This window comes from Microtus pennsylvanicus, chromosome 17 (genome assembly GCF_037038515.1).
Source record: "Microtus pennsylvanicus isolate mMicPen1 chromosome 17, mMicPen1.hap1, whole genome shotgun sequence".
Taxonomy (NCBI): domain Eukaryota; kingdom Metazoa; phylum Chordata; class Mammalia; order Rodentia; family Cricetidae; genus Microtus; species Microtus pennsylvanicus.
In genome coordinates this window covers 42,086,336-42,114,264 of record NC_134595.1, presented here as the reverse complement: position 1 = coordinate 42,114,264, position 27,929 = coordinate 42,086,336, and the positions used below count along the sequence as shown (strand labels likewise).

General features: G+C 44.7%; 1 protein-coding gene across 3 annotated transcripts in view; it reads left to right on the top strand.

Annotated features, from left to right (window-relative positions):
* Nucleotides 1-5,501: 5,501 nt before the first annotated feature.
* Ap1s3 (adaptor related protein complex 1 subunit sigma 3) overlaps nt 5,502-27,929 on the top strand; it is a 58,946-nt gene continuing 36,518 nt past the window's right edge. For all 3 annotated transcript variants that reach the window (XR_012908180.1, XM_075951725.1, XM_075951724.1), the window contains exon 1: nt 5,502-5,638. Coding sequence is in view for 2 of the 3 variants with exons in the window: in XM_075951725.1 (XP_075807840.1) it covers nt 5,636-5,638 (3 nt within the window). In the remaining variant the exon portion in view is untranslated. The remainder of the gene's footprint in view (nt 5,639-27,929) is intronic.

Genomic DNA, 27,929 nt, shown 5'->3' with positions numbered 1-27,929 from the left:
GTACCCCAAGATCCTACTTCTTCTTTGCTTTGTTTTGTTGATACAGGATCTTACTCTGTAGTCCTAGCTAGCCTGATACTCAATATGTAGCCCAGGCTGGCCTTAAAGTCAGCGCTATCCTCCTGCTTCGGTCTCTTAAGTGCTTGGATTGCAGGTGTGCAACACAGCGCCTGGCTTTAGACCCTGTCTCTTATTATTACCACCAGGGAGTTAAGTTTCAACATAAATTTGGGAGAGGACACATTTAAATCATAACGTTGGGTGCAAAGGGAACCCCAAAATGTCAGTCTTGGTTCAGCTCAAGCTAGACTATAGAAGGACCACTGCTAGAGAGATAAAAGTTCATAGACAATATTCCTTAGGAACCTATGAAATGGGTTTCTGTCTTCCAGAAAGCCCTTCCCATGGCTATGCCTGTGGTTACAGATCAAAGCCATGCTAGCCTCTAGCCAATTTCAGTCTCTATTCACACATACCCGTTAACATTTCCAAGTCTACACTAGCCTCCTGGCCTTTCTCACCGCCTCTTCTACCCTAACCTCCCATGCTGCTCGAGGTCACAGGCATCCCTTCCCCCATCTACTCATGCTCCTTATATCCTGCGTCTTCCACCCCCTACTTCTCTAGTCTTGGCCATGTCCAGTTTGCTGCTTTTCCTCTCTGTTCTAGACTTGTCCAGATGCCTCTGACTGCTCTCTCTCTCTCTCTCTCTCTCTCTCTCTCTTTCTCTCTCTTTCTGTAACATGAAGGCCAGCTTGTTGGGGTATCTGTCTTGCTCAGTACCCCACAGCCAGAAAGCCCCAAAGAAAATCATACCGAGAGTCTACATTAGGTTATAAACTGATTGGCCCATTAACTCAGACTTCTTGCTAACTCTTATCACTTATATTAACCCATTATTCTGATCTATGTTAGCCATGTGGCTCAGTACCTTTCTCAGTTGGGCAGGTTACATCTTGCCTTTCAGTGGTCTGGGCTGGAATGGGGGGAATGGGCTTCCTCCTTTCCAGCATTATCCTGTTCTTATTGCCCCGCCTCTACTTCCTGTCTGGTTGACCCGCCTATACATCCTGCCTGGCCAATCAGCGTTTTATTAAAATACATGATTGACAAAACACAGACAATTCTCCTGCACCATCCCCCCCCCCCCTCTCTTCTCTCACCTTCTTAACTACAACAAAAACTTTCTCCCTAACCATGGAGTGGCCAGTTCAGTGATTTCTTTGATGCACCCTTACTTACCCATAGGAATAAGATTTGCATTTTTATTTAAAAAATGAAATCTCTTAGCTAGGCACAGGGGTACTGCTTGCAATCCCAGTGTTTAGGAAGCCAAGGGACGGGGACTGACAGTTCAAAGATAGCCTGAGCTGCACAGGAAGGCCCCACCTCAAAACTAAAACCTATTTAAAAATAAACTCTTTTTTTTTCCCCCTTCCTAGTCTTCCTCTAAAGAACACAGATCTGGCTGGAAAAGTAATAAATGCAGCTAGTATTTCTGGGAGGTTGAATTAAAGGTGCAGTGTTAACGGAATAGCTGCATGTATTGTCCAGTTTTACACAGACCCTCTAATGTCTTCTAACTGAACAGTTTCTGAACATGTTCTCTAGAAATGTATTGGGTAGGGTTTCCCACTTAGAACAACTGTCTTGCTGTGTGAAGTCAAGAGAGTCCCCAAAGCACATAAGGCCAGAAATGGTGGCGGGATGAATTCCTTGATACCACAAGGGGACTTCTGTAGATGCTGATTGCCTGTGACATTAATAGGAGGCCAGAGAAGAAAGAACAGCAGGGCTGGGGCCTTTGAAGTTGCCTTTTCCTTTGCTTCTTTTGCTGTTTAGCTTAATGGCCCTCGGTTTCTAAAGTGCTAAAACTTTGATTTATTGACCCTTATTTTGTTTCATTGTCACTCTCTTCGTTGTTTGTCTCTCCGACTGTGAACTCAGGGCTGATCTACTACTGCGCTCTCTCTGCTCCTGTAATTATCTCAACTCCTCAAGTAGATATCGAAAGTAAGGTGTTGAATCCCATGCACAGGCCGAAAAAATAACCTCAGCCAAAACATATAACACAATAACCTCAGGCTCATACATCAGATTGTGAACTCCAAAACCCCTTAGGGGCCTGACTCATGCAACAACAGAACTTCTCTAGCTACTAGGACTTTGAGTCCTTCCTAAGTGAACCTGACGGTTGATGGTCTTGACATAGAACCAGTACTTAAAGTGAGAGCAAGGCCAGCTAGAACACTGGAACTCAGGAGGTAGAGGCAGGGGCCTGAGATCAAGGCCTGTCTGAATTGCAGAGTGAGTTCAAGGTAATCCTGAACAAACCAGTGTCCTGGTGAGATCTCTATTGCTGTGATGAACACCATCATTAAAAGCAACTTGGGGAGGCAAGGGTTTATTTGATTCATAGGCTACAGTCCATTATTAGGGCCAGGAACTCAGGAAAGAAACTTTATAGTTGTGGGTTATTTATTTATTTATTTTTGTTTACTTTTGGTGGGGGCCTGCCACCCAGCTCCCAAAAATACATGAACACTTGTTTTTATTTATGAATATTCTTGGCTTAACTTGCCTTGTTTCTAGCTGGCTTTTCTAACTTAAATTATCCCCTTACTCTTTAACTTTGTCTCGCCTCTGGGCTTTTACCTTTCTTTATTCTATATATCTTTCTTTTGTTTTTACTCCGTGGCTTGCTGGGTGACCCTAAACGTCTCCAGTCCAGGTACTGGGCTTCCCTGCCCTATATAATCCAGTAAATCATAGCCATTTTGAAAATGTCAACCTCTTGGCCCAGGTTACACCTCTTGGTCAGAGGTTCGCTCCTCTCGGGGGAGCCCTTCTCTTCGCGTGGCTCAGCTCAGGGTCATATTCTTTCTGGACTCTCCCAGATGACTCTGGCTGTGTTCTCCTTTTTACCTATAAAAACCCTTCTCCAAAGGTAGGAGTAGTCGTGTACTTCCTTGTTTTCCCATTCATCAATGAGACCATTTCTCAAAATACAAAGTCAAAGGAAAGCTGAGGATTTAGCTCAGTGTATGAGCTCTTGTTAAAATGTGTGAGGTCCTGGATCCCTAGTACTGGAAGGAAGAGAGAGAGGGGGAAGAAAAGACGGTGTAGGAAGGTCAGACTGAAATTGTAAGTTACTGTGCGTGGTGGCCTGTTACCCAAGAGCACACTGTCTGTCCCTGATAGCTGAGTGCTGGGTGCCTCTCAGCCTGCCTTCCTATGCCTTTATCTCCTGTTCACTTTGGTCTCTCACTAGCTGAACCAGCAGTTTTGGCCTTGCCCTTTAGAACCTCGGACATTCATATGTATAGTCCAGTGGGTACATTTCTCATTTTGATGGCTGGTGAGATAATCTATATGAAGCCCACGGCAGGCCTTCCTCTTAGGGTGACTCTGTAAGCTGTGAGAATGTGGAGGGAAGCCCTTTAGATAGCAGAAGCCCAAGACAGTGTCCACTGCTCATCTCAGCAGAGTCAGAGAGAAGGCAAAGAATGCAACTCACTTTTAAGTTAATTTCTAATCCCACCCTTTCCAACATGGGCCACACATTCAGGGAACTTTCCCCTGTTTGAGTATTTGGCTTAAGTCTTAACTCACTGAGATTTCTTTAGCTTTAAAGCTCTTTTGCAATTCCATCTCTTCCTCATTATAGATAAAACCTTCCAAAACAGAAAGCACGGGATGCTTTGCAATGGGCTCAGCAAGGCAAGCGGTGCAGAACTGTGTCCTGCACTGGAGTGAGCCGCAGTGGAAGCAGACATGAAGGTTACTACGGCTAGATGAAGCCAAAGTCAACAGGAAAGCAATGCAAGAATTTAGAAAGCAAACTTTCTGTAGTTCTGTTCTTTTTCAGCAGGCAAAACACCATCGCTGGGTGTTTAATTGTTGTCAGATAATATTCTTCCACGTCCTAGCAGCTGTCACGACATCAACTTTAAAAGATTGTCAGAGTACACAGCAACTGGAACCCTGGAGGCAGAGGGCTTTGTGGGAACTTGAGCTGGAGGCTGCTGCCCATGAGTGCCTTTCGCTTGGTCCCCATGTTCCTCCCTGTCCCTCGGATCTCCCTGGCACTGCACTCCAAACACAGAGGCTGACTTTGGGATCAGTCTGGGGCAAATCTTTCTCATCAGTGCTCTGACTTCTATGTCTGAACCTTCACCTCGCCAGGGGTTAGTCTACCTGATTTCCTGGCAATTTACAGTCGCTAATCTGTGTTTAGCTAGTGCAGAAGCCAGAGACTTCTGAGCTCTCCCAGGGTTTTGCTGCAACCTGTCTGTCACCTATTGTCCCACTGGAGACTGTGAGGACCGGCAGAAAGACAAACTGTGTATAAACATACGTGGCAGGAATTCAGGAGCCCAGCAGGAGGAGTTCTCTTTGCTTTCCTGTCCCTGGATGGGGTCTACATCCTGCAAAAGCTTCAAAATGAGATCCTTCGAAGGACTTCACTTGACTCATGGTGGGTCTGAGAGCCATGCAGACAAAGGTCAACCTTTTAAGGGTCATTGTCTCTCTTTGGGTATATGGCAAAGCCTATCTATTCTCCCCAAATTAATCTGTGCTAAAAATCTCTGCTTATAACTCTGGGACCAGGAGATTCTTAACGTAGCGATTAAAAACTCCCCTAATTATAACCCAACAATACCAAGTGGTCAGCTCCGACCATACCCATGAGAGTAACACTAAACGGAACAGGCTGCATTTATTTATTAAGGCATTATTAAACAATAACAACTAAAGAAAAAGAGGTCGTTATTTTGAAAGAAAGCAAGGGGGGGCACATGCGAGAAGTTGAAGGGAGAAAAGAATGTAATTATCTTTTAATTTAAACAACACAAATAATCGAGGCTTAAAAATCAAGGGGGGGGGGCAGACAAAAAAAGTTTCAATACCATAACTTCCTTGAGAACTTTAAGCGGAGAGGGTTATGAATGTTCTTGCATTGCTACTTTGGTACAAGCAAAACAAAACTCGTATGTGTTGTGTGCGTGTGTGTAAATTTCCATCTTTTTCTACCTCTGTGAACTGCTCCCTTTCTGAGGTGTAGGGCCAGACAGTTTCCCACACTTTCCTTAGGTGTAAAGGGGTCTCTGCCGATCCGACGACTGTTAGTCTAATTCACGAAGGACAAATTCCGGCGGCGGGACGTGGAGAGGAGTCCCCAGACCAGGGAAGAAGTCAGGGTTGCAGGTGCCGCCGGCGCTGAAGGTGCGCGCGCAGGTGCAAGCACCGCCCTGGGCGGGGCTCGCGGTGGTGAGGGGCGGGGCGAGGTACGGGGTCGGGCGGGCGCCGTAGAGCAAAGGGGAGGAAAAGGTGAGTGAGAGGGAGTGAGAAAGGGAAGAAGGAGGAGCTGGAGCAGGAGGCCCGGTAAAGAGGTGGAGCAGGAGTGCTGCGAGCAGAGGAAGCAGGGAGGAAGGTGTGTGTGGGAGGAGCTGAGGGGGAGGAGCGGCCCGGCGCGGGGTGGAGTCTGCAAACTTTCAGTTCGAGGGCATTGTGGGAAGTAGCCATGGTCTGAGGCTGGCGCCTCACCTGTCAGCCGGTGTGGCTGCTACGCTCTCCCCTGGCTGTCGCATCCTGGGCGATCGCAGCTGTCGCAACCCGGGCGGCTGCGGCCACCATGGTGAGTACAGGCTGTGCTGTGCATCTTGGTGGAGCTGGCCGGTGCCATGCGCGCTCCGGGTGACACCTGCGGCTCCAGGGCCGGACTGCGGCAGGGAGGGGGCACGCGTCGAGCCTGACTCCGGGTACCTTGGAGTCACACGCGCAGGTGGCCCGGCTGCTCCGGACAGTGCAGGTCTCCCCCGTCTGCGAGTTCCCACGGACACCGGGCACCGCCGCTTCATTCATTTCAGTCTCCTTTGCTGATGGCTTGGTCCGAGCCAGGCGCTGGGGATGTCGCAGGGGACTAGGTGCTTCCGTTCTTAAGAAAGGATGCGGAGGGAAGGAGACTGTGATGGAATGGTGAAATAAAGATAACTTCTCAGAGTGAGAAGAAGCCTCAAGTAACCGGGCAGAGAGGTAACTTTTGAATCGGTGGCCCATTTTGAGGAGGTGGCATTTGAACTCTCCGAGACTCTTCTAGAGTACCCTTCTAGGCTGCTGCAGTTGGAGGAATTAGCAAAGATGAAGAAGAAAAAACGAAACCCCGGTTTGTGGCTGGAGAGGTGGGCGGGGTCCCATGGAGCACATCGTCTTCATAAGCTGTTTGGCTTTTGTTTCGCTCGAGTTTTGACAAGAAAACCGACTTTACCCTTTCAATGCTTCATGAACCCCTTGGCTGATGGCGTAGGACGGACCGGTGTGTGTGTGTGTGTGTGTGTGTGTGTGTGTGTGTGTGTGTGTGTGTGTGTGTGTGAAGATGAAAGCCAGGAGAACTGCTATACTCAGAAGTAGATGTCTAGCTGTGTGGATGGAAGTCTGAGGTTCGCGCTGGCTTTCTGCTGGGACAGTTACTGGGAGAGCAGCTTGTCCCACTTCTCCAGCTGCTGAACACTTTTCAAATTCTCAGAGGAGTGACCTCCAGCAGGCGCCCTCTCCTCCCACCGCGGGGAGCCGCACTGGGTGAATTCGGAAAGGAGGAGGTGCCTTGGGTGCCTGGACAGGGAGTCCAGAGGATGTCAATGAGGTTCTTGGCCTGCCTGTTTTTGTTTGTTGAGGGTTCCTGGGAAATACAGGGTGGTGCAAAGAGGCAGCTGTAAATAATGGAGCAGCTTTCTTGGCTTGCTCAAGTTTCCCAAGGAACAAGGAGACAGTGTGCCCAGGCAACCAGCTCAATTTGCCTAATGGAGGTGGAATGGGGCCCCCCAAGTTTCTATGGAGCCCAAAGCTGCTTACTTCGGTAGGCAGGAGCAGGGAGCAGGATCTGAGGGAAGGACCCCCGTGTTCTAGGCAGCACCTGATCAGAGTTTGTTTTTCTTGCCCAGTGACAAATGACCTTCAGAAGTCTGGGACATTTCTCCAGCTTTCCCTCCAGTCCCAGTTGCTGTGCCCTGCCAACCCCAACCCCGCCCCCATCCCCCCATTCACACCCTGGTGGTAAATACTGTCACTAGCTCCTCTAGTGAGCTTCTCCTCCCCACCATGACTCAGGCCACCCTTGCCACCTCCAAACCAGGTGGTCACACCTTGCCCTCTACCTGCAACGGTGTGACCTCCCTCTTTATGAGTGTGCTCATTTGTTTGGTGGGATAGTATCTGCTCCTAAGTGATATATATATGGCAGGCGTTCCTTTGTGGCCTGGATATCCAGAGGCGTCCCAAGGTTTTCTCAGATGCCTGCAAGATCAAACCCAGCCACACAAGGATTGGTAAGATGTTGTTGTGCCCTTTTAATTCACATTATTTAAGACTATAGTGAAGTTTACCTGAGCCCAAGTGATCTGAAATATTAACAACACAACAAATCAATTGCAGTTGTTGACAGGGGAGTCCAGCTGTCTTCTGCTGGGTCAGACTAGAAGGATTTTCCAAACTAATATAATATGATGCCGCTCTTTTCATTAATTTTTTCCCTCTTTTCTCACCCCTCTCTTTATTATTTTTAATTGAATTAGTAAATATCTAAAGTTATTTTTTTCTGTTTTCTTTCTTTCTTTTTTTCTATTTTGTTTTCTAATGTAGTAACTATCGGTGAATATAACCTGTGGAAACAAAAAGACCTTTGGTGTTCTCGTTGTCTTGGAGATGCCCCAGGACCATGAACAAGTACACACACAATGCTTTAAGAAACCTGTACGTCTGTGCTCAGCAGCATTTCACCTGCTCTGCTGTCAGGGGAGGGAAGAGATGTGGCTGTTCCAGTGCTCACCAGCCCGAGCACACACCCCTTGCTGCTGACAGCAGTGACTCCTTCCTCATTCCTAGGTCCTATCTCTTGCTGCCTCCTCTAGAAGATACTTTCTTCTAGAAAGTGGTTCGTTCCACTCTGGGCTTCATAGCATGTGTGCAGGGGCCGATTAGCGTCTGTGTGTATCTTCGTCAAGCCGTTTGAAGCACTGTCCCTCCATCTTACCTTTGTGTTAGAAATCCCCACTTTGGAAAACAGTGCTAAGTCTATTGTGCTTAGAAACACCCCCATACTCCCTCTGTATTTTTAAGATATCATAATAGGAATTTACTATTGAATACTTGCTGATGAAGGAGGATTTGTAGTTATTGTTGACTTATTTATTTATTTTTTTTACAATAGAATGGGGACAGTTAGAGAGGCAGTGGAGAGGCTTTGGGGATACCTTTAGTAAAAAAATGGAGGTGGGCCTTGATTATAAAAGTCCTTCTAAAAAGTTCATCTAACTCTGAAAGCCACCAAAGAACATCATAGAGGAATCACCCCTGTTGAAGAAACCCAAAAGGGGGTTTCTTTGGAAATGTGAATAATTCTGTTGTAAACTTAGTTCTTGTAATGTTTGGTGCAGTATGGAGTAAGATTTATATTAACCAATTCAGAAGCTCCCATGTTTGTAATTTCTTTTCAACTTTTTAAGACAAGGTTTCGCTGTTTAATCTTGAGTAACTTGGAATTTGGTATGTTGACCACAGGGCTGGTTTCATAATTGCAGTGATCCTCCTGCCTCTGCCTTCTGAGTTCTGGCATTCCAGGAGTGCCTAACTTGTGCTTGTGATTTTAAATACGAGAGAGAACTTGCTGACTGAATTGTGAAGCCATTTCTCTGTCAGACGGGTATTCATTTGAAGCAGTGTAAGTCGACCCTTCTCCCAAATCTGACTATTAAAAAACAAAGCAAGCAAGCAAACAAACAAAACAAACAACAACAACAACAACAACAAAAACACCTTGCTCCTGTTGGTACAGGCACGAAGATGGAGGAATCCGTCTCCAATCTGTAGGTCTACCCCCTCCCACTTTTGCTCCTTGGTGTAGCAAAGTTACTGTTTGAGACTTAGGTAAATTGAAATAAGTATGAGATATTTTGGCAGTCTTAAATTCCAGCTCAAGGGATCAGAATCCATCAAAGTAATGAGTTCTTTCCTCCCTGAGGCTTAGTCTGGGCTATTGGCCAGCAGTTAGTGTGGGTGGGGTAGGGGGCTTGGGGGGAGCAGGGAAAATGACCTTTGGTGGGTTCCAGTTGTTCCAAGTTCTCACTGATGGCAAACGCTTTCCATAAGTTTCCCAATCTACCACTGAGGCTAGTATTGACCCCTGCCAATGATGCTGAAGGTCCCATCACTTCTTTTTCCCTTCTGTGCTGAATATTGCCACCTGCTTGCAGATTTTGCATGGAGTTTTACTAGCAGAACTGGCCAGAAACAGTTGGTACAGTGTGAATTTGCCATCTTGGGTGGTCAGTGCCTGTTCCTCGGGTTTCTAAGAATTATGCCATTATGAGCTAGGGTATAGTAGCAAAAACTACTTTCCTTCTACACACACACAGACACACACACACACAGACACACACACTCACAGTCAGATTCCTTTGAGTCCCTAGATACTCACACTTCTTGAGGTCCTCATGAATTACTTCCTCTGTTTTATTTCCATAACCAGAGCTTCTTCCAGAGATCAGAACTCTGGTTGCTTTCCACCTTGATCTGGTCCTTCTTCCAGAGATCAGAACTCTACTCTGGTTGCTTTCCACCATGGTCTGGTCCTTCTTCCAGAGATCAGAACTCTACTCTGGTTGCTTTCCACATGGTCTGGTCCTTCTTCCAGAGATCAGAACTCTACTCTGGTTGCTTTCCACCATGGTCTGGTCCTTCTTCCAGAGATCAGAACTCTGGTTGCTTTCCACCTTGATCTGGTCCTTGTCTCCCCCATAGCATTTTCCTTTCTGTATATCTCATTTTCTCTGATAATTCTTCCTTATGGAATTTGCTTTTCTTCACGAAGCATCCTAGACATTACATAGAAATCTCTCTTCAAGCTCTAAGATCCTGTGATTTGAGAGAAAGGAGCTTGTAGATGACAAGAAATGCCCTTGAGTCATGCTAGTGATCTACCCAACTCTCTGGAGAGGTGTACTTAATATACACCTTGATCTTACTTAATAGCTTGATCAGCTAGGAACCCGAGCAGTGCATGGGAAATGCGCAGATGGTCCCTGCTGGGAATGGAGCACCTTAGGAAGCTGGCCTGTAACAAATTGCCCTAAAGCGCCCAATGTGGCAGCTTTCGGACAGGTAGAGCTGGCTCCCAGAATTGCTCTCTCGAAATAGTTGCTAAAACCTGCCTGGGGAAAAAGATAGTCATCCATTAGTCATTCGGAGTACTCGGGCATGGACTTAAAAGTATATTCGCGCAAGAAGAGGGGCATGAGGAAGCCTATATGCTAATGACTTTGCTGGATCTTCTCACGCACGGTTTCTACAGTGAAAATGACTGGTTTGTGTCAAGGTTCGGTAGACTCGTAAAGGCTAGGGGAGACTTCCAAACTGAATATATAAAAGAGGAACCAAGACTGATTTGCAAACTGAGGTGCCTGGTTCCTTTGTGTGCTTATTTACAGAACAGTGGTTCTCAACCTTCCTAACGCGACCTGTGAGCCTCCACCCATAAAATTATCCCATTGCTGCTTCCTAACTGTAGTTTTGCTGTTGTTATGAATGGCAATGTAAACATCTGATATGTGAGCCCTATGAAAGGGTCATTTGACCCCTAAAGGGTCATGACCCATAGGTTGAGTACCATCATTATAGAAATGAACGCCAAGGGCTAACCAACCATGAGTCATCCTTAGCACATTGCTTAGATTTGGAACAAAGTGTTTATATTAAAACATATGCATAAGCAGGGTGGTGGTGGCTCATGCCTTTAAATTCCAGCAGAGGCAGGTGGAACTTTGTGAGTTTGAGGCCAGCCTGGTCTATAAGAGCTAGTTCCAGGACAGGTTCCAAACCAAACAAACAAACAAACAAACAAACAAACAAATAAAACATATGCATGAATGAAAATGAGGACATAACCGTTACTAGGTTTGGTTGGGAGAAGGCAGAGGCAGGCATCTGGAGGCGTCCAGAGCAGGGAGAGAAAGAAGGACACTAGACACGGCCCGCAGACGGCACCAGGCCGTGAGAGGAGAGAGACTGGGGGAAGTGGGGCGAGTAAAAAACGGGAAGAGAGAAGGAGTGAAGAGAGGGGACCAAGAGGGGAGAAGGAATTGAGAGAAGAGCCAAAGGAACACATGGCAGAAATCACCGAGTTTGATAGGAACCAGAAGTTGGGGGAAGGGAGAGGAAGCTCAGAGGCTGGAGAGGTTTAGGGCAGGGGTGAGGCAAGACGGGCTGAGAGGAGCCAGGACTCTAACGGGACTCTATAACTTGCAGTTCTAGGAGAGCCTGGCAGTCAGCATCCGCTTTGGTATTTTAACAGGCACCTCAGTTAGCCATCTATCCTGCTGCAACTTAAGATTTCTTCTTCCGCTCCTGTGATCCCCTCTAGTTTTGTGGTGGACAAGCACACATATCTAAATACATGCCTAATGTTAAATCTCGGTTTTAAATAAGAGTAAACATGGCAGTACATGTCTCTCTGAGTTTGGCTGATTTTGCTTAATGTAAGGTTTCAGATCCATTTTAGAATATTTATTTTCAAAATTATAGATTCTTTTATGTACTTCCCTTTTACTTATGCATAAGTAATACAGTACATTTTCAATTATATCGTAATGAGTTTAATGTTATATTTTCAGAAAAATACTGTAATTTTTTTTTTCCCTTTCTTGGGTCTGGGCATGTCTGGAATTGAGATACAAGCAGAAGACGCTACATAAAATGCATGTGCATACTTGTATGTATACATATGTGGATATGCACATGGACACATCCTGTCTTCTATCTATGCATTTGTTGATCTGTTTTGGTCTATTGGCCAGACTTGCAGGACTCTTGCCTTCTATGTGAGAAGAGAGAGAGAGAGCTCAGAGGAAGAGAGTGAAAGTGAATTTTATGCCTTGTTCCCTCTTCCCGACTCTGAAGAGACTTTTGGTAATAAGACATATATTTCTCACCTTTTCTTAGGAATGCCAGAGATGTTTGTCACTGCTTCTGGTATTGGCCTCTATGTTCAGAAAATACCAAACATACTTAAAGGTTAAGATAGTATGGTGGTGTAAGTTCACAGTCCCAGCACTGGGGAGGATAAGGCAGGAGGATTGCTAGTTAGAGGCCAGCCTGAGCTACACAGGGACTCCACACCTTGAAAACAAAACAAAACAAAACAGAAATAAATTGTTCCAAAGAAAAGTCAAAAAAGAAGCTATTGGGCTGTGAAGATGGCTCAGTAGGCAACAGAGTTAGCCATGCGAGTTTGAAGACCTAAGTTTTCATTCACAGAACACACATAAAAAGTCAGGGCAGGGTGGGAGACCTGTACCTGTCCCCCACCAGCTGCAACAGTCCTGTTCCTCTTCTGGGCAATACAAGAGAGCCAGTTCTACTGGGAGAGGAAGTTATGAGCATGGGAGAGCTGTCCCCATTACTCATCTTTCACGTGGTGGCAGAGGTGGGGAAGATGTGGCCTGCCTGCCCTCCCCACCCCAATCAATGCCCGAGGCAGGTGGAAGAACTGGTCCTGAGGCCACAAGAGCGAGGGAACTGTCCCTGCCCTTTATCAGCTGCAGCACTCAGGAGAACGGCCTGAGTCACTTGTCCTGGCTCAGTTTCTTTACCATGCAGTCCCATCCTCAGATCCAAGAGCAGTTTGTGTAAACGCCGACTTTCGAAACCCATTTGATCTCATGGTTTCAGTACTTTAAGAATGCAGCCAGGCATGGTGGCTAAATTCCTCTAATCCAATCATTTGAGAGATCAAGGCTGGAGGACTGCATGCATTCCAGGCCAGCCTGGCTAGGATGTGGAGAGAGACCCTGTCTCTAAACACAAAACATATAATGTTGTCCACATTGAAAAGTCTTTGTAAAAGACAGGGCGAACAGGTGCAGTCTGGGCTGTCGAGAATGCGGCGAGAGCCTGAATTTTGTTGGTGCTAAACTTTGAGTGGAGGGACGGCTATGCCACTGCCCACCTCATTATATAATTTGTTTGCAACTGAAGAGTCTCTGTCGAGGCAGACGTTTTTTGATGAGTGCCAAGCAGGCTGAAGTAGGAATAAAATTATCATTTTTTCCTTTTCTTTGTGGCCTGGCCATGCTCCATGAGCGCTCTCCTGAGCCGCTTTCCCAGCCCTGGAGATCAGAGCTCTTACTAAACATGGAAGTGAACACTGGACATTACTGTGTAGAGTGGTGAGTTTAGCCCATTAAACATGGTCTTCAGAACAAAGTTTAAAATTTTCACATTAAAGAATGATTAAATAATAAGTTAAATAAAAAATCAATTGGGGGCTGGACAGAGGCAGTTTTTGCAGAGAGCCTGAGTTCAGTTCCAAGTTCCCACATTGGGTAGCTCACAAGCACCGGTAACTCTAGTTGTGTGGGGGGTTTTACACATGTGTCCTCTGCAGAAGAGCTCTCCCATGCACATACCCCAACACACACACACACACACACACACACACACACACACACGCACACCTAAAAATGTATCTTAAAAAGAAGGAAAGAGCAAATAAGCATTGCTAGGAAATAGAAAAAGGGTCTCAAATTATTGGATCACTTTTTTGTCTTTTCAATTCAAGTTGGTTTGAAAATTGCCCAGAATTTCTGATATGTATTTAGAGCATCTTCTTGCTCTTTTCTTGAATGATTTGAAATAGGACAAAATACAAAGAAGTCTGGCTTTTCATTGACCTCCAGGGAACGTCTAATCAGGACGCTAGACATACTCAGGGTTGCACCCTTTGTCTAGGAGATATGACAAGTGTGTTCACCACGTGCCAGGGGATTTTCCTTGTCCTGCTTCTGTTCTCAACTGCTACTGTTGCTAGGATAAGCCCACACCTGTAAAGACATCCCTAGTTTACCAGAAGCTCATCATGGTGCTCAGGAGAAATTACTCATGTGCTAGGCTAGATGAGTCCAGAGGTGTGAAATTAACCCTGAAGTATGAAGCTCATGTTTAATCATTACCAAGGTTCAGGGAGGAGATGGGAAGTTCAGGCTTTGGGCTGGTCCCTGAAGGGAGCGGTGATCCTGCCTTCACTTTTTCAGAAAAGAATGAATGCGTGTTAGAGGGTGTCTGCTGTGTGGTGAGTAGGGATACAAAGCTCATGGAATATAATGAAGAGGAATGCTTACGAAGGAAATGTAAATCCAGAAGAACCCGTATAAGAAGTCGGACCTGTGCCGTGAGCATCTCTAATCCCAGCTCTTTGAAAGGGCTGATGGGAGGTGGAGACAAAGAAGCTCACAAGCCAGTTATCTTGGCATGGCAGCAGGAAACAACAAGGAAACCTTACTTCACACCAAGTAGAAGGTGAGAACCAACACCCAAGGCTGTTGTCTGACCTTGGCATACATACTGTAGCATGCATGCTTACATCACATAAAGATGTATACATACATACCTACCTAATATAATGTGTATAGTGTCTGTGAAGCCCTCAGTTCCATCTCTTGTGTTGCAAAACTGCTATCAAGAAAAAGAAACTGAGCCTTCTCCTAAGTGTCCATGAATGGAGCAACTTGGGTGCCATCCTAAACTGTGGGTATCTTAAATAATATAACAAAGGTATGGTCAGGGTCTTAAAAGTTGTTACAGGTTTGGACTGGTGAGAAGTGTATTTCAGACATCAAGGGACACAACTGAGCTGGGCAGTAAGCTGTTTTCTAGCAAGATATGTCTTGGGGCCTGCAAGGAAGTTGTGGTGGCTTCCTCGTTGGTGTGGCTACTCAAAGAATTGTGTTTGGCAAACACTGCTTTCTTTCCCTGAAAACAAAGCAACACCCTCAAATCTATACATGTTTAGGCCTGAGAAAAAGTGCAGCCATTTGGATGTTGAGTGAGAGAAGAATTTCAGAAGATCTGATTAATATCTATATCTATCTATATCTATCTATCTTATCTATCTATCTATCTATCTATCTATCTATCTATCTATCTATCTATCTATCTATCTATCTATCTATTTAAATCTGGGAGTCCTCATTTTGTAGGTATGGGATCTAATCAGTGTGATAATCCTGGTTGGGTCAAGTACTAAACAGAGTCCTCACCTACAGTTCCACCGTTTTTGATGGTAGAAATTATACAGAGAGTTATATGTGGATGAATAACTGTTACTCATCTGAGGCTCCAAAGGTGTGGTGTTTGCTTTCTGTTTAACTAGGTACATTGGACAACCACACCTGTAACTCGGGCCAATTTGAATTTATCTTTGCCTACAGCCAATTTGAAAGAAAATTCAGGCAAGAAATACTTACTGCGTGGCTTTATGTCAGTCAGTGCAGGCCTATTGAATTCCAAACCATATTAAGCATAATAATAAAATAAAGTGAGATGTTTTGAAGCATCATGGGTTCAATATGAAAACTTTAATTCTGGGGCCTTGTATAAACATTTGCAAAACAGGGTTGCAAGATGTCATTTTAGGTCTGGGATAAAAACTTTTTTAGACCTTGAAGTAATGGTACCCCATTACTTCAGGTAGTATGATGTATTTGTAAATTAGTATCACAAGTGCATTGTAAATCATTAGAGAAAGCAAATGATGACACAATTAAATTAGCAAGCATCACACAAATAAAACTTACACTGTTGCAATCTCTTCTGCCATAAATTAGTTCCAGGGTCAAAACACTGGTTTTTTAAAGACAATACTAAATCTAGTCAAAGTTGCATTAAAGCTTAATCCCCCAATGTTTTTGTTTCATTCTTCTGAAATTATTTATTTATTTACTCTGTGTACGTCTATTTGTATCCTCAGGCTTGGCAGAAAGTGTCTCTACTCAGTGAACCATTTTTCTAGCTTCTGAGTTATTTTTATAACTAATGAAAATACTTATATATTATTAAGAATTGAGAGACCAGAATAGACCAACTCTACAGTAATCATTGTGCTTGTAGTGAATATTTGTAATATGAGTGCTTCTATCAAACAGTTAAAACTTAAGAGTTATGTCCTGTTCTAGAGCCCTGGATATAGAAGCAAAAAACTTAGGACTTTGAGCAAAAATGACCCAAACCAGGGAGGGAGATCTCAAAGTTCTTTTTTTTTTTTAACTGTGGAAAACTGATGTATTTTTAACACCCTTGGATGATTGACAATTAAATGCCAGCTTTACTTCCAACTGCTGAAGTTAATTTCTTGGGTGTTAATGGTTTATGGTTTCCCCTGCTACTATGCATTGCTAAAATTAGGTTAGTTTGCTGAATTTGAAAGTGGTTTTTCAGAGTGTTCGGCCGGGGAGAGAAGTGAGAAAATACCTTCTATGGATGATGGAAGGAATGATCCTTCCCAGCCAAAGAGACCGTACGATATCTGTGGCTTTCTCCCAGAAAACACTTCATGAAATTTGAGTGTTTACCGGGTCTGACAAAAGCACATGCCATGCCTGATGAGGGCAGAACAAGACCCTGAAAGGAATCAAATATTGGAATTTGGGTGTGAGGCCTGCTGCACTCTCAAGCAATTGGTCCTGGGATGGCTTTAATGAAATCAAAATAGTCTGAAAATACTTCCTCATGCCTGGTGGTGGTAGCACACTCATTCAATCCCAGCATCTGTGAGCTCGAGGCATGTGGATCTCTGTGAGTTCAAGGTCAGCCTGATCTACAAAGCAAGTTCCAGAACAGCCAGGACAGTTACACCGAGAAACCCTGTCTCAAAAAACAAAACAAAGAAAAGAAAATACTTCCCCATGATGGAAGCTTATGCAAATGATCATTCGTTAATATCATCTTCAAGGAGCCATTGGTTCTCAGGGTTTTGTAAGCTAACTATGAAAAGTCACAGTAAGATGAAGTGGTGTACCCATGTAATACCAGTGCTCAGGAGGTAGGAGGATCACTAATTCTGGGCCAATCTGGGTTGTATAGTGAAACTTTATCTCAATGGGAGAAAAAAAAGCCTACTATAATTTCAGGGTTATTTCGCTACAGCAATGGTTATAATTATCTGAAATCTTACATGTATTTCCAGGAAGTCTACAAACACCCTGTTTCTTCCAGAGTGCCCTTAATTGTGGGGCATATTTCATAAACCTAAAAGAGTTCAATCTTGGCTCAATAACTCACCCTTGGGTGGGGGACACCTCTTAAGTGCCACCGTATTTTTGCCCTCTCTGTGATACGTAGCCTAGTATGTGGCTCTACCAATATAACACATAAGAAAGTACCCAGCATTATAACCGCTACGTGGTGGGTCACTTTCTGGTGAATGTACTGTCATGTGGAATATGATGTCCCCAATAGTTGGTCCACATGTTTGAGTCTCTGTGGGGAGGCGTCAGAACATTTGAGGGGAGAAATTAGAGTCAGGGTAGCAATAATGGGAGATGATTTCTAACTCACTGGTTGCATCTGTCTCCACTCTAGGTGAACAGCTAAATTCCATGATCAGTGAGGACACCTGTGGTGGTTTGAATAAGAATGCTTCCACCATAGGCTTATATACTTGAATGTTTAGTTACCAGGGAGTGGAACTATTTGAAAGGATTATAAGGATTAGGAGGCATGGCCTTGTTAGAGCAGGTGTGCCCTTGTTGAAGGAAGTCTGTCACTGGGGGTGGGCTTTGAGGTTTCCAAAGTGCCCAGGTCAGGTCCAGCCTTCCCTACCCCCTTGGCCTGCTGATTAGGATGTAGCTACTTCTCTGGCACCATGCCTGCATGCTGCCGTGCCCTCTGCCACCATGTTATCAGCCATGATGGACTGCCATCATAATGGACTAAGCCTCTGAAAATGAAAGCAAGACCCTAGTTAAATGCTTTCTTGTGTAAGATTACCGTGGTCATGGTGTCTTTTCAACGTATATATGCACATACACAGAGTTCACCTGTCTCTGCCTCCTGAGTGCTGGGATTAAAGGCGTGTGCCACCACTGTCCTGCTCTAAACAGTGTTTTATGTTCATGGACTGGAACCTTATTTTACTCAAAAAGGATCTCTCCATTCTATTGATTTATTTTTGAGAAATGTGCAAAGTAGTTTTTGTTGGTCTTCAAGTACACAGGGTTGGACAGAGCACCCATCCACTCTCTGTCGTAGAAGCTTGTCATCAAGTGTGCTACATTGCGTTCCTGCATTCTTCATGAAACCAATGTGCCCCAGGGTAACAAGGTTCATTCTGATAGCGTTTTGCTGCCTGGAATGCAGAGTAGTTCATAATGCGGAAGAGTGATTCATAGGCTTGAGTTGTTGCCTGTGGAGTTAAAAGTATTTAGATTTTATAGAAAGTCAGGACTCACCAACTTCAAGTTTCTTATAGGGTTCACTTGTTGGGTTAGTTTTACAGATCTAAGCATGCATTCATTGTAGGATAGTGCACAGCCGTCAGGAATCTATAGACAGTTCTTAAAGTTAAAAGATGAACTGTTAGCTTGGGAATTCATGCTCTAGAGAACCACAACCTCAGTCTGCCTGGAATGATCTCAATCCTTATGCTTTTCTTGGACTGTTTCCAAAGTCAACCACTGATGGCTTCTGGAATTAGTGCCCCCAGGCTCTTTGTCTCAATGTGTGTGTGTGTGTTGCCCAGTCTGCCAGAGTCTGGTCTAAAACACAACAAGCAAGGACTAATGGCTGTGTCCTTAACATTATAGCAAAACAATATAAGAATTTTCAGTGTTTATTAAAAAATGATTAGATTTTCCTTTACTGCCAACCTGAACTCCTGTACAGCCTCAGGAGATTACACACACACACACACACACACACACACACACACACACACTCAGGATAGTTTGTGTTTGTCAGGGCAGCATCAGGGATCCTGCTTCGTCATTCTCCATCTGATTCTCTTGGAACAACATCTCTCACAGAGCCTGGAACCAGACTGGTAGGCAGCAAGCTCCAGCAATGCTCCTGTCTGTGCTTCCCCACCCCCATACTTTAATTATAGATATACCTGCAGTCAGCCCTGCCTTTTTATGTGTATGCTGGGGATTCGAACTCAGGTCCTCACACCTGTGCACCAAACACTCTTATCTACAGAGCCATCATCCCTACTCCTTGTGATAATCTCTTAATTTGATATGAAAACTTCTTTTTGATTAAAGACAACTAAGAGTTACTAGCCTTGGGAGAGGAGAATGTTTGGTAAATAGTGTGTGTTCCCATGAACAGGGAAAGTCTAAGCTTATCTCATACACAGAGCCCCGTGAGAGGGTTTGCATTCTAAACTTTGAAGTACATTTGGTTTACAAGCTTGGTGATGGGTATGGAGAGAACAGACCAGCCTTGACATTTTATGTCACTATTAAGCTGTGCACACTGTGAGCTAGATAGGGCAGAGCAGAATGAAAAGGAGCGAACAGGCACCATCTATGATTGACCAGGAAAACAAAGTCCAGGGCATGGTGCCCAGTGATGCCTGCTATGCACTAGAACCTCTTCCTAGCAATTTTTCTCCACATTGCTAGGCCACCTGACTCCTCAATGTCAGATAAGATCAAGACCTCTCTTACTTGGAGAGGCCAGGCCACTTCCATTTCTTAAAGCCTCTAGTATGTGGAAAAATGAAGTGTCCAGATAAGGCTGTACACATTGTAGCACACTTTAGCAAGTTAAGACACGAGTCATGTACAAAATACTATGCAATTTCCTTTTGCTGTTTGCACAAATTTTAACTCCATTTATAGAAACATATAGATCCACTGTGCATGCCAGGAACTTGAGCTGGTGGTTCGACGTACACTTACAGATGTGCAGTAAAGAATATCTCTGGGTTTCAGCATCATTGGGACTTCTTTATGAGAGCCAGGATAATGCTTTGGTTCTAAACTCTGGACCTTTGTGATATGAAGATTATTGCCTCTTCCTTCTCACAGTTTTTTTTTGTCTAAAGCAACTACATTTCAGTCTGTGAATTTGTGTGCTGCCCCATACGTTGGTGCTCCTACTGTCTGTATTTTGTGGGTTATAGAGGATATGCCGGATTGTATCACGCTGGATTTAGCTCTGTCCTCAAAGTACCTACAGTTGCTGAAGTATTCAGAATTGGGGAATCTTCTACCCTTCTGCCTGGCTGCAGTTTTACTGTTTATAGTTGTGGGGCATCCACCAGAGAGGACTGCTTGGACGATAGAATGTCATTATTATTAGCCAGCCGGGGGGTGCACTGGGATCCCGGACACCCAGTGTAACACTTAGCCCTCCTCAGGGTAGTTTTCAGCACAAAAAAACAACATGTTCTGCATTGACATACTTCAGTTAGCAAGAACAGTTAGCCAGAAATGGAATTGCAGAAGCCAAAAAGCAAGGTTAGTACACTTAGAGACTTTCCCAGAACTAAAGACTTTGATGGATTAGGTCTTTGTTTTCATTTTGGCCTGTGGTACATGCAGAGTTCTCCGGCCCAAATGGTAGTTCCATCATGGGGTCCGTTGTGCTAAGATCTGGGGGCCAGAGATAGAGTTATCTCATTTTTGTTTCAGCACCCGTGAAACAAAACGTGTAAAGCCTCCTGCTTTAAGGAAGTGTGCACGTGTACATATAAATGGGAAGCGTTTGGTCAGCTTAACCATAGACAGGGTTTCTCTGTGGTTTTGGAGCCTGTCCTGAAACTAGCTCTTGTAGACCAGGCTGGTCTCGAACTCACAGAGATCCGCCTGCCTCTGCCTCCCGAGTGCTGTGATTAAAGGCTTGCGCCACCACCGCCCGGCTTAGGATACGGTTTCTGAGGGATGTGCAGCACATGACGGACGAGTGCTGACCTGACAATCCTTGTTGCCCCACTCTTTCTAAAGCTATGTATAGAGAGCGTTGCCTCATGCGAGGTGCTGGGAAGGGACTGTGGAATCTCTCAGGTTTGGTCCTCCGGAGATGTCAGTGAGCTTGTGTGACTCCATAGAAACGATTCTTGATAAACTCTGAACCATGATGCCTCGCTGTTGTCCAAGGCTGTATGGTATTATTGTATTGACTCAATCAAAGGGGGCAGAAAATAAACACGTGTTTAATAAAAACTTTAAGGACATCATGCTGAGAACTGCACCATCATATACTCTGACTTTCCACATCTTGTGTCCAAGGGTCATAAGACAAAAGTCCAAGTCAATATCCCAAATAACTATTGACACCAAAAATGTCCCCAAATCTACAGTTGCATTTAGATGGAGTGTTAAACTTTCCCCTGCTTCTAGTCGCTGATGAAAAGCAAAGGGCTTAAGTAGCTATTTCTCTGAAAACCATTTATAAAGGAATATAAATTTATAAACTCATAAAAGATGCTCTGCATCACCGGTCATAAGGTGGGAAATGCAGTTGCAGCCACCTTCAGATGGCGTACCACAGGCACTAAGATGGGTCATCACATCTGTACTGAAAATAAGAAATATCGATGGGAGGATGAAGGACTTTGGAATCCTTATGCGCTGTGGGCAGGCTGGTAGAATAGTAAAGCCAGTTAAGAAAAACGGTGTAGAAGGTCCTTAGAAATCAAATACAGAATTACCTACGGTGTGGTGTGCCATTTCTGGGTACATGCTCCGACAAATTCAGAGAAGGTCCTGGTAGAGGTAGATCCATACCTGTATTCGCAGCAACATTATTTACCATAACCAAACGGTAGCATAGAAGCAACTCAGCCGTCCACTGACTACTGAGTGGGTAAAAAAACTGTGGAGCGAACATAGCTTGAGGGAGCAGCATTTAACCCTCAAAAGAAGGGCATCCTGATAAATGCTTTAGCATGGGTGGACCTTGAGATTGCACTAACTGAAACACACCAGCAACAAAGGACCAGCAGTATATAATTCCAGCCATCTGAGATACATAGAGATACATAGAGCTGGAGAAAGGATGCTAGTTGCCTGGGGCGAGGTGAAGCCAGCGGACTTGTGCATGACTGTTCAATAGTGAAATGAATGGTGATAATGGAATCGCACAAAGAGACAGACTGTGTTTGTTGTATAGGAAAGGGAGTAATGCTTGCTTTTGTAGGTCAGAGTGTCAGGTTAGCCTGGGCTACATACTGAGGCCCATCTCAAAACAAACAATCAAAACAGACTTGCATGAAACATTAAAGAAGCCACACAGCCTTCCAGCAGGCATTGCTGCCAAGATAAAAAGAAACCAGACAGGTTTCAACTGAGAAGGGGTCACTGCCTCTAAAAGCTCTGGGCCCTAACACCCCCTGGAATTTGACAGCAAATACAAAGAGCATGCTGTGGATAAGCACTGGTCACACTCCACGTTCTGCTTCTTTTTAATCTAAACAGTGTGCTATTTTATATCACCTTAGCTGTATAAAAACTAGATCCTCCCCTGTAGTAGTTTCTGTTTGGTGACTTGTTCTCTGAGACAAGGTCTCATATAGCACAGGCTGACTCCAGAGTGCTGGATTATATGATTGTGCCTCCACACCCAATTTCCTGGTCCCTCTGCCTCTACCTCTTGTGAGCCAGGATTACAAATGTATCAGAATGCCCCTCTCTTAAGGCTTAGTGATGTTCCCTCAAAGCCATGTGCATACCACATTTTACTTGTTCACTCAGCAGTCAATCAACAGCTGAGCTGTCTTTTGGCTACTGTCAGTAATGTGGCTATGAGTATGGGTGTTGAATTGCCTCTGCCAGACCCTTCTCTGAATTCTTTGGGACACATACCCAGAAGTGGAAAGCAGCATATTAGGTGATTCTGTATTTAGTTTCTGAGGAACTTCTATACTGTTTCTCACAAGTGGCTCTACCATTTTCCATGTCTGCACACAGTGCAAGGATTTCCAAGTCATTCGCATCCTCATTTGTTAGCCGTGCATTTAAAACGGGTGTAGAAATGTATAAAGAGGGAAATAAAGCCACCTGAAATATGCCTGCGGAGAATCATTCCAAATGTTGCTTGTAATGTTTTTAAATGTTCTAAAAATAAACACAATCAATATCTGATGTTAATGGAGCCCCACAGAGAAACTTTCCCATCTTAATTATTCACATAGGGGCTAGAGAGATGGTTCAGTGGTTAAGAGCATTTGCTGCTCTGCTGGAGGACCTGAGTCCTGTTCCCAACACCCACTTACTTAAGGTAGCTCAGGCCCTAGGGGATCCAAAAACGTCTTCTGGCCTCTTGGTGTACCCCTAAACACTTAGCATACATTCACATAGACACACACATATAAACAAAAATACAGGTGGAAAACCTTAGTCATATCTACACATGCATACACACTTATGTATATAAGAATTTATACACATTCTAAGTGCTGAAAATATGAAGGCATCTTCTTGCAGTGGTGTAAGAGGTCCTTCTGTTTATGTGTTGCTTTCATTGGTTAATCAATAAAGAAACTGCTTGGCCTGATAGGGCAGAACTTAGGTAGGCAGAGAAGACAGAACTGAATGCTGGGAAGAAAAGCAGAGTCAAGGAGAAAGCCATGGATCTCCTGCCCGAGACGGACGCTGGTTAGAATCTTGCTGGTAAGCTACGGTCATGTGGCAATGCACAGATTAATGGAAATGGGTTAAATTAAGATGTAATAATTAGCCAATTAGATGTTAGAGCTAATGGGCCAGGCAGTGTTTAAATGAATACAGTTTCTGTGTGATTATTTCAGGTGTAAGCTCTCCGGGCAGCCTGGACAAACAGAGGGCCCCCCTCTCTCCATCAACATTGCAGTGTGAAAAGTATAGGGTAATCATGTTTTGGGGGTGCATACCTGCAGTCCTAGCACTCAGAAGGCCAGGAGCTGGGTGTTGGGGTGCACATTTATAATCCCAGCCCTCAGGAGGTGGAAGGCAGGAAGACAAGGAGTCATCCTCTACATAACAAATTCTAGGTCAGCCTGTGCTGTAGAGAACAAGTCACCAAACAGAAACTACTACAGGGGAGGATCTAGTTTTTATACAGCTAAGGTGATATAAAATAGCACGCTGTTTAGATCAAAAAGAAGCAGAACGTGGAGTGTGACCAGTGCTTATCCACAGCATGCTCTTTGTATTTGCTGTCAAATTCCAGGAGGTGTTAGGGCCCAGAGCTTTGGAGACAGTGACCCCTTCTCAGTTGAAACCTGTCTGGTTTCTTTTTATCTTGGCAGCAATGCCTGCTGGAAGGCTGTGTGGCTTCTTTAATGTTTCATGCAAGTCTGTTTTGATTGTTTGTTTTGAGATGGGCCTCAGCATGTAGCCCAAGCTGGCCTGAAACTTACATAAGTATCCAAATCTAGTCGTTTAAGTTCTGAACCCCCTGACAGAGTTATGGAGTTATTTTTTTCTTTATTAATGTTACTTTTTTTCTTTGAGAATTTCACACAGGTCTACAATGTATCCTCTCTCCATTTCTCATTTTAGCAGGTCTTCCTTCCAATTTCATGTCCTTCCTTCCTTCCTTCCTTCCTTCCTTCCTTCCTTCCTTCCTTCCTTCCTTCCTTCCTTCCTTCCTTCCTTCCTTCTTTCCTTCTTTTTTTTCTTTCTTTTTTACTTTTTTAATTCCAATTTCAGTGTGTCTGGTTAGTGCTGTGTATGGGTACAACCTGCTGGTGGACACACCACTGAGTAAAAATGACTATCCCTTCTCTGTACAATGTTTGATACTCTAGGTGGGGTTATCCTGAAGTTCACTATGTAGCCCTGGCTGGCTTTGTAACAATCTTCCTCCCTTGGCTCCCCAGTGCTGGGATGAGTGTGAGCTGCTGTGCCAGGCTCTAATTTTCTAGAGTTTACAGTTTGGATGTTCATTCTGCCAGGCTTTCTTTATTTCTCTGTAATTTGGTAAAATCTCTGCTTGGTAAGAGTGCCAACTCTTTTAAATGGCTTTTGATGCTTTCCTAGGCCAACTGGCATTAGAAACGGAGGCTTCTCACATGCTCAGAGCACTGCAGGCACAAACTATTCAAATTCAACTTCAGCGTCACTATAATTTGCAAAATTCTGAGGAAGATAAATAAATTATATATACTACACAGTTAAAATAAAAACAAAGCCAAACCCTAGCTCCCACAAACTTAAAATTTATCATTGAAAACCAAACAGTTGGAGACCTTTGAGAAATGCCAGCTACTTTCAAAATTCATTTTAAAAATACAAGATGTTAGGTTTTATTCCGATCCACAATGAAGCATTAACGTGTATTATTAGCATCATTTAGAATGATGTTGGATAAACATGTAGATTTACTGACAGGTTATTTATCCAGAAGGATTAAGTTGGAGACTAAATGTTTTTGTTTTACCATCAGCAGTGCAGCATTGGATGCTATAAACTTAAGTGTAAAAATATGCATCTTCAGAAGTACCGAAGCCAGACAGTGGTGGCACCCGTAATCCTAGCACTCAGGAGGCAGAGGAAGGAAGTCAAATGTCTGTGAGTTCAAGCCCAGTCTGGCCTAAAAAAGTGAGTTCTGGGACAGCCAGAGCTGTGCTTGTCTTGAAAAACAAACAAAACAAAACAAAAAGTACTGAAAAGAAGGCTCTTTAGTTAAGATACCTGCCACTCAAGCAGGAGAAAGAAAGCCTGGATCTTCTAGAGTCCTTGTAAATGTGGGTGGTCTCGTGCATGGAGGTCAACCTGCACTTCGAGACTTCAAAGACGGAGACAACAAAGCCCCAACACAAACTGACTAGGGAGACATGTGATGTTCTGTCATGTGAGCTTTGACTGGAAGATCCTGCCTCAGTGCATGTATGGTGGAGAGTGATCAAAGAGGTCCTCAGCTCCAGCCCCAGGTGTCCATGTGCGTGTGCATCCACACACATGCACACATGATCCTCAGCGTCAGCCCTGGTCTTTATATGCATGTTCATCCACACACATGCACACGTGATCCTCAGCTCCAGCCCCTGGTCTCCATATGCATGTTCACCCACACACATGCACACGTGATCCTCAGCTCCAGCCCCTGGTCTCCATATGCATGTTCATCCACACACATGCACACGTGATCCTCAGCTCCAGCCCCTGGTCTCCATATGCATGTTCATCCACACACATGCACACGTGATCCTCAGCTCCAGCCCCTGGTCTCCATATGCATGTTCATCCACACACATGCACACGTGATCCTCAGCTCCAGCCCCTGGTCTCCATATGCATGTTCATCCACACACATGCACACGTGATCCTCAGCTCCAGCCCCTGGTCTCCATATGCATGTTCACCCACACACATGCACACGTGATCCTCAGCATCAGCCCTGGTTTTTATATGCATGTTCATCCACACACATGCACACGTGATCCTCAGCTCCAGCCCCTGGTCTCCATATGCATGTTCACCCACACACATGCACACGTGATCCTCAGCTCCAGGCCCTGGTCTCCATATGCATGTGCATCCACACACATGCACACGTGATCCTCAGCTCCAGCCCCTGGTCTCCATATGCATGTTCACCCACACACATGCACACATGATCCTCAGCGTCAGCCCCTGGTCTCCATATGCATGTTCACCCACACACATGCACACGTGATCCTCAGCTCCAGCCCCTGGTCTCCATGTGCATATTCACCCACACACATGCACGCATGCTCCCATAGCGATGACCCAAGCAGGGCTTCTCACCTGATGTTCTCCTGAGAAGTGAATTAGAGGGTCTTCCTGCTTGTTCACAGCCCAGATCTGCAGCCTCCGATTTGGAGGCCTTAGGGTGTGATAAAGTCTCTGTGCAAAAGCTGTTCTGTCGTGATGGAGTTACGGAGGGATCAGAATGTAAAAGTGGGATTATGGGTTTAGCTATCTTCTCCTCCTCCCCCAACATACTGGTGATGAACCCAGGACATCCTGCATGCTAGTCAACAACTCCACTCGAGCTATATCCCTCAGAGTAGCTAATCTAAACTGGGAGATTCATTGTGTCTTTCCTCACCAATTCTCATATTAACACCCCCTCCCGTGACTCCCATCCCCAATAGGCCCAATGATCACTGTTCAACCTGTGGGAAACTGGTGTGGTGTGGATGGTCCAAAATTCTGTTTTTCTTAACGTGAATAAAATATCCTGTCATCTCCCCTTGCTGCTGGATATCCCATTTTCAATGCTCAGGGAAGCTGCTCATTATCACGTTCCCTTGGTGCTCGATGCTTCCACCTTTGTGGTTGCTCTGGCTCCTCGGTCTCTTCAGCTTTCCCACAGTGATTTCTAAATTTGGGCACACAAGTGCCTTCCCAAAGGTAATGGGCTGCCATCTTGGGATTTTGAGTGACAGTTTTTGAGCACACCATTGTAGTATTGTCAGAGTTTCATAATAGCCTGGAATGGAGTATGACAAAGGTTTATTTATTTGGGAATAAACTCACAATAAAGGTAGCCACCTGCAGTTCACTGTGTGCTCTGGGAAATGGGAACCGGGAACCGAGTCCAACAGAAAAAAAGGGGCTGCACATGCTATTTGTCTGCACTTATATATACTACATGAGCCCACGCCCAAAGTGAGCCAGTATCTTAAAGGCTATTGACTGCAGGAGTTCCTACAGCACACCATGCTGACCACCCTTCTAGGCGCCACGCTGTGAGAATTAAACCGTTGACAGGAGGTGAAACCCAATAAGGAAACACTGAAAGGACTCCGTGGCTTCTTAACCTTAAAAACCGTACTGATAGCGTCCGATTTTGTATGCTGTTTTGGTTTCTCACTTGGCCTTCATACCGACCTCCTCCTTCCCACTTGACTAAATACATCTTTCCCCCTCTCAAGTCTTAGATTGACAGTCATTTACTTCTTGATATCGCAGGCTGTGTTTGATGTCATCCCCTTCTCACCTAAGTTAGGATTGCAGGACTGCATTACCAGGGCTGGCTGTCATTTACTTCCTTATAAGTTACCTCAGTTTTCAGCCATGGTCACCTACCTCCTCTTCCAATAACTCCTTGCACCGCTGCCTTGACATACCGTGCGTGGATGTGATTCAGAACATAGAAATGTTTGCCTCTTTCCAACCTGTTTTTAGTAGTATTCTTATGTCATGGTT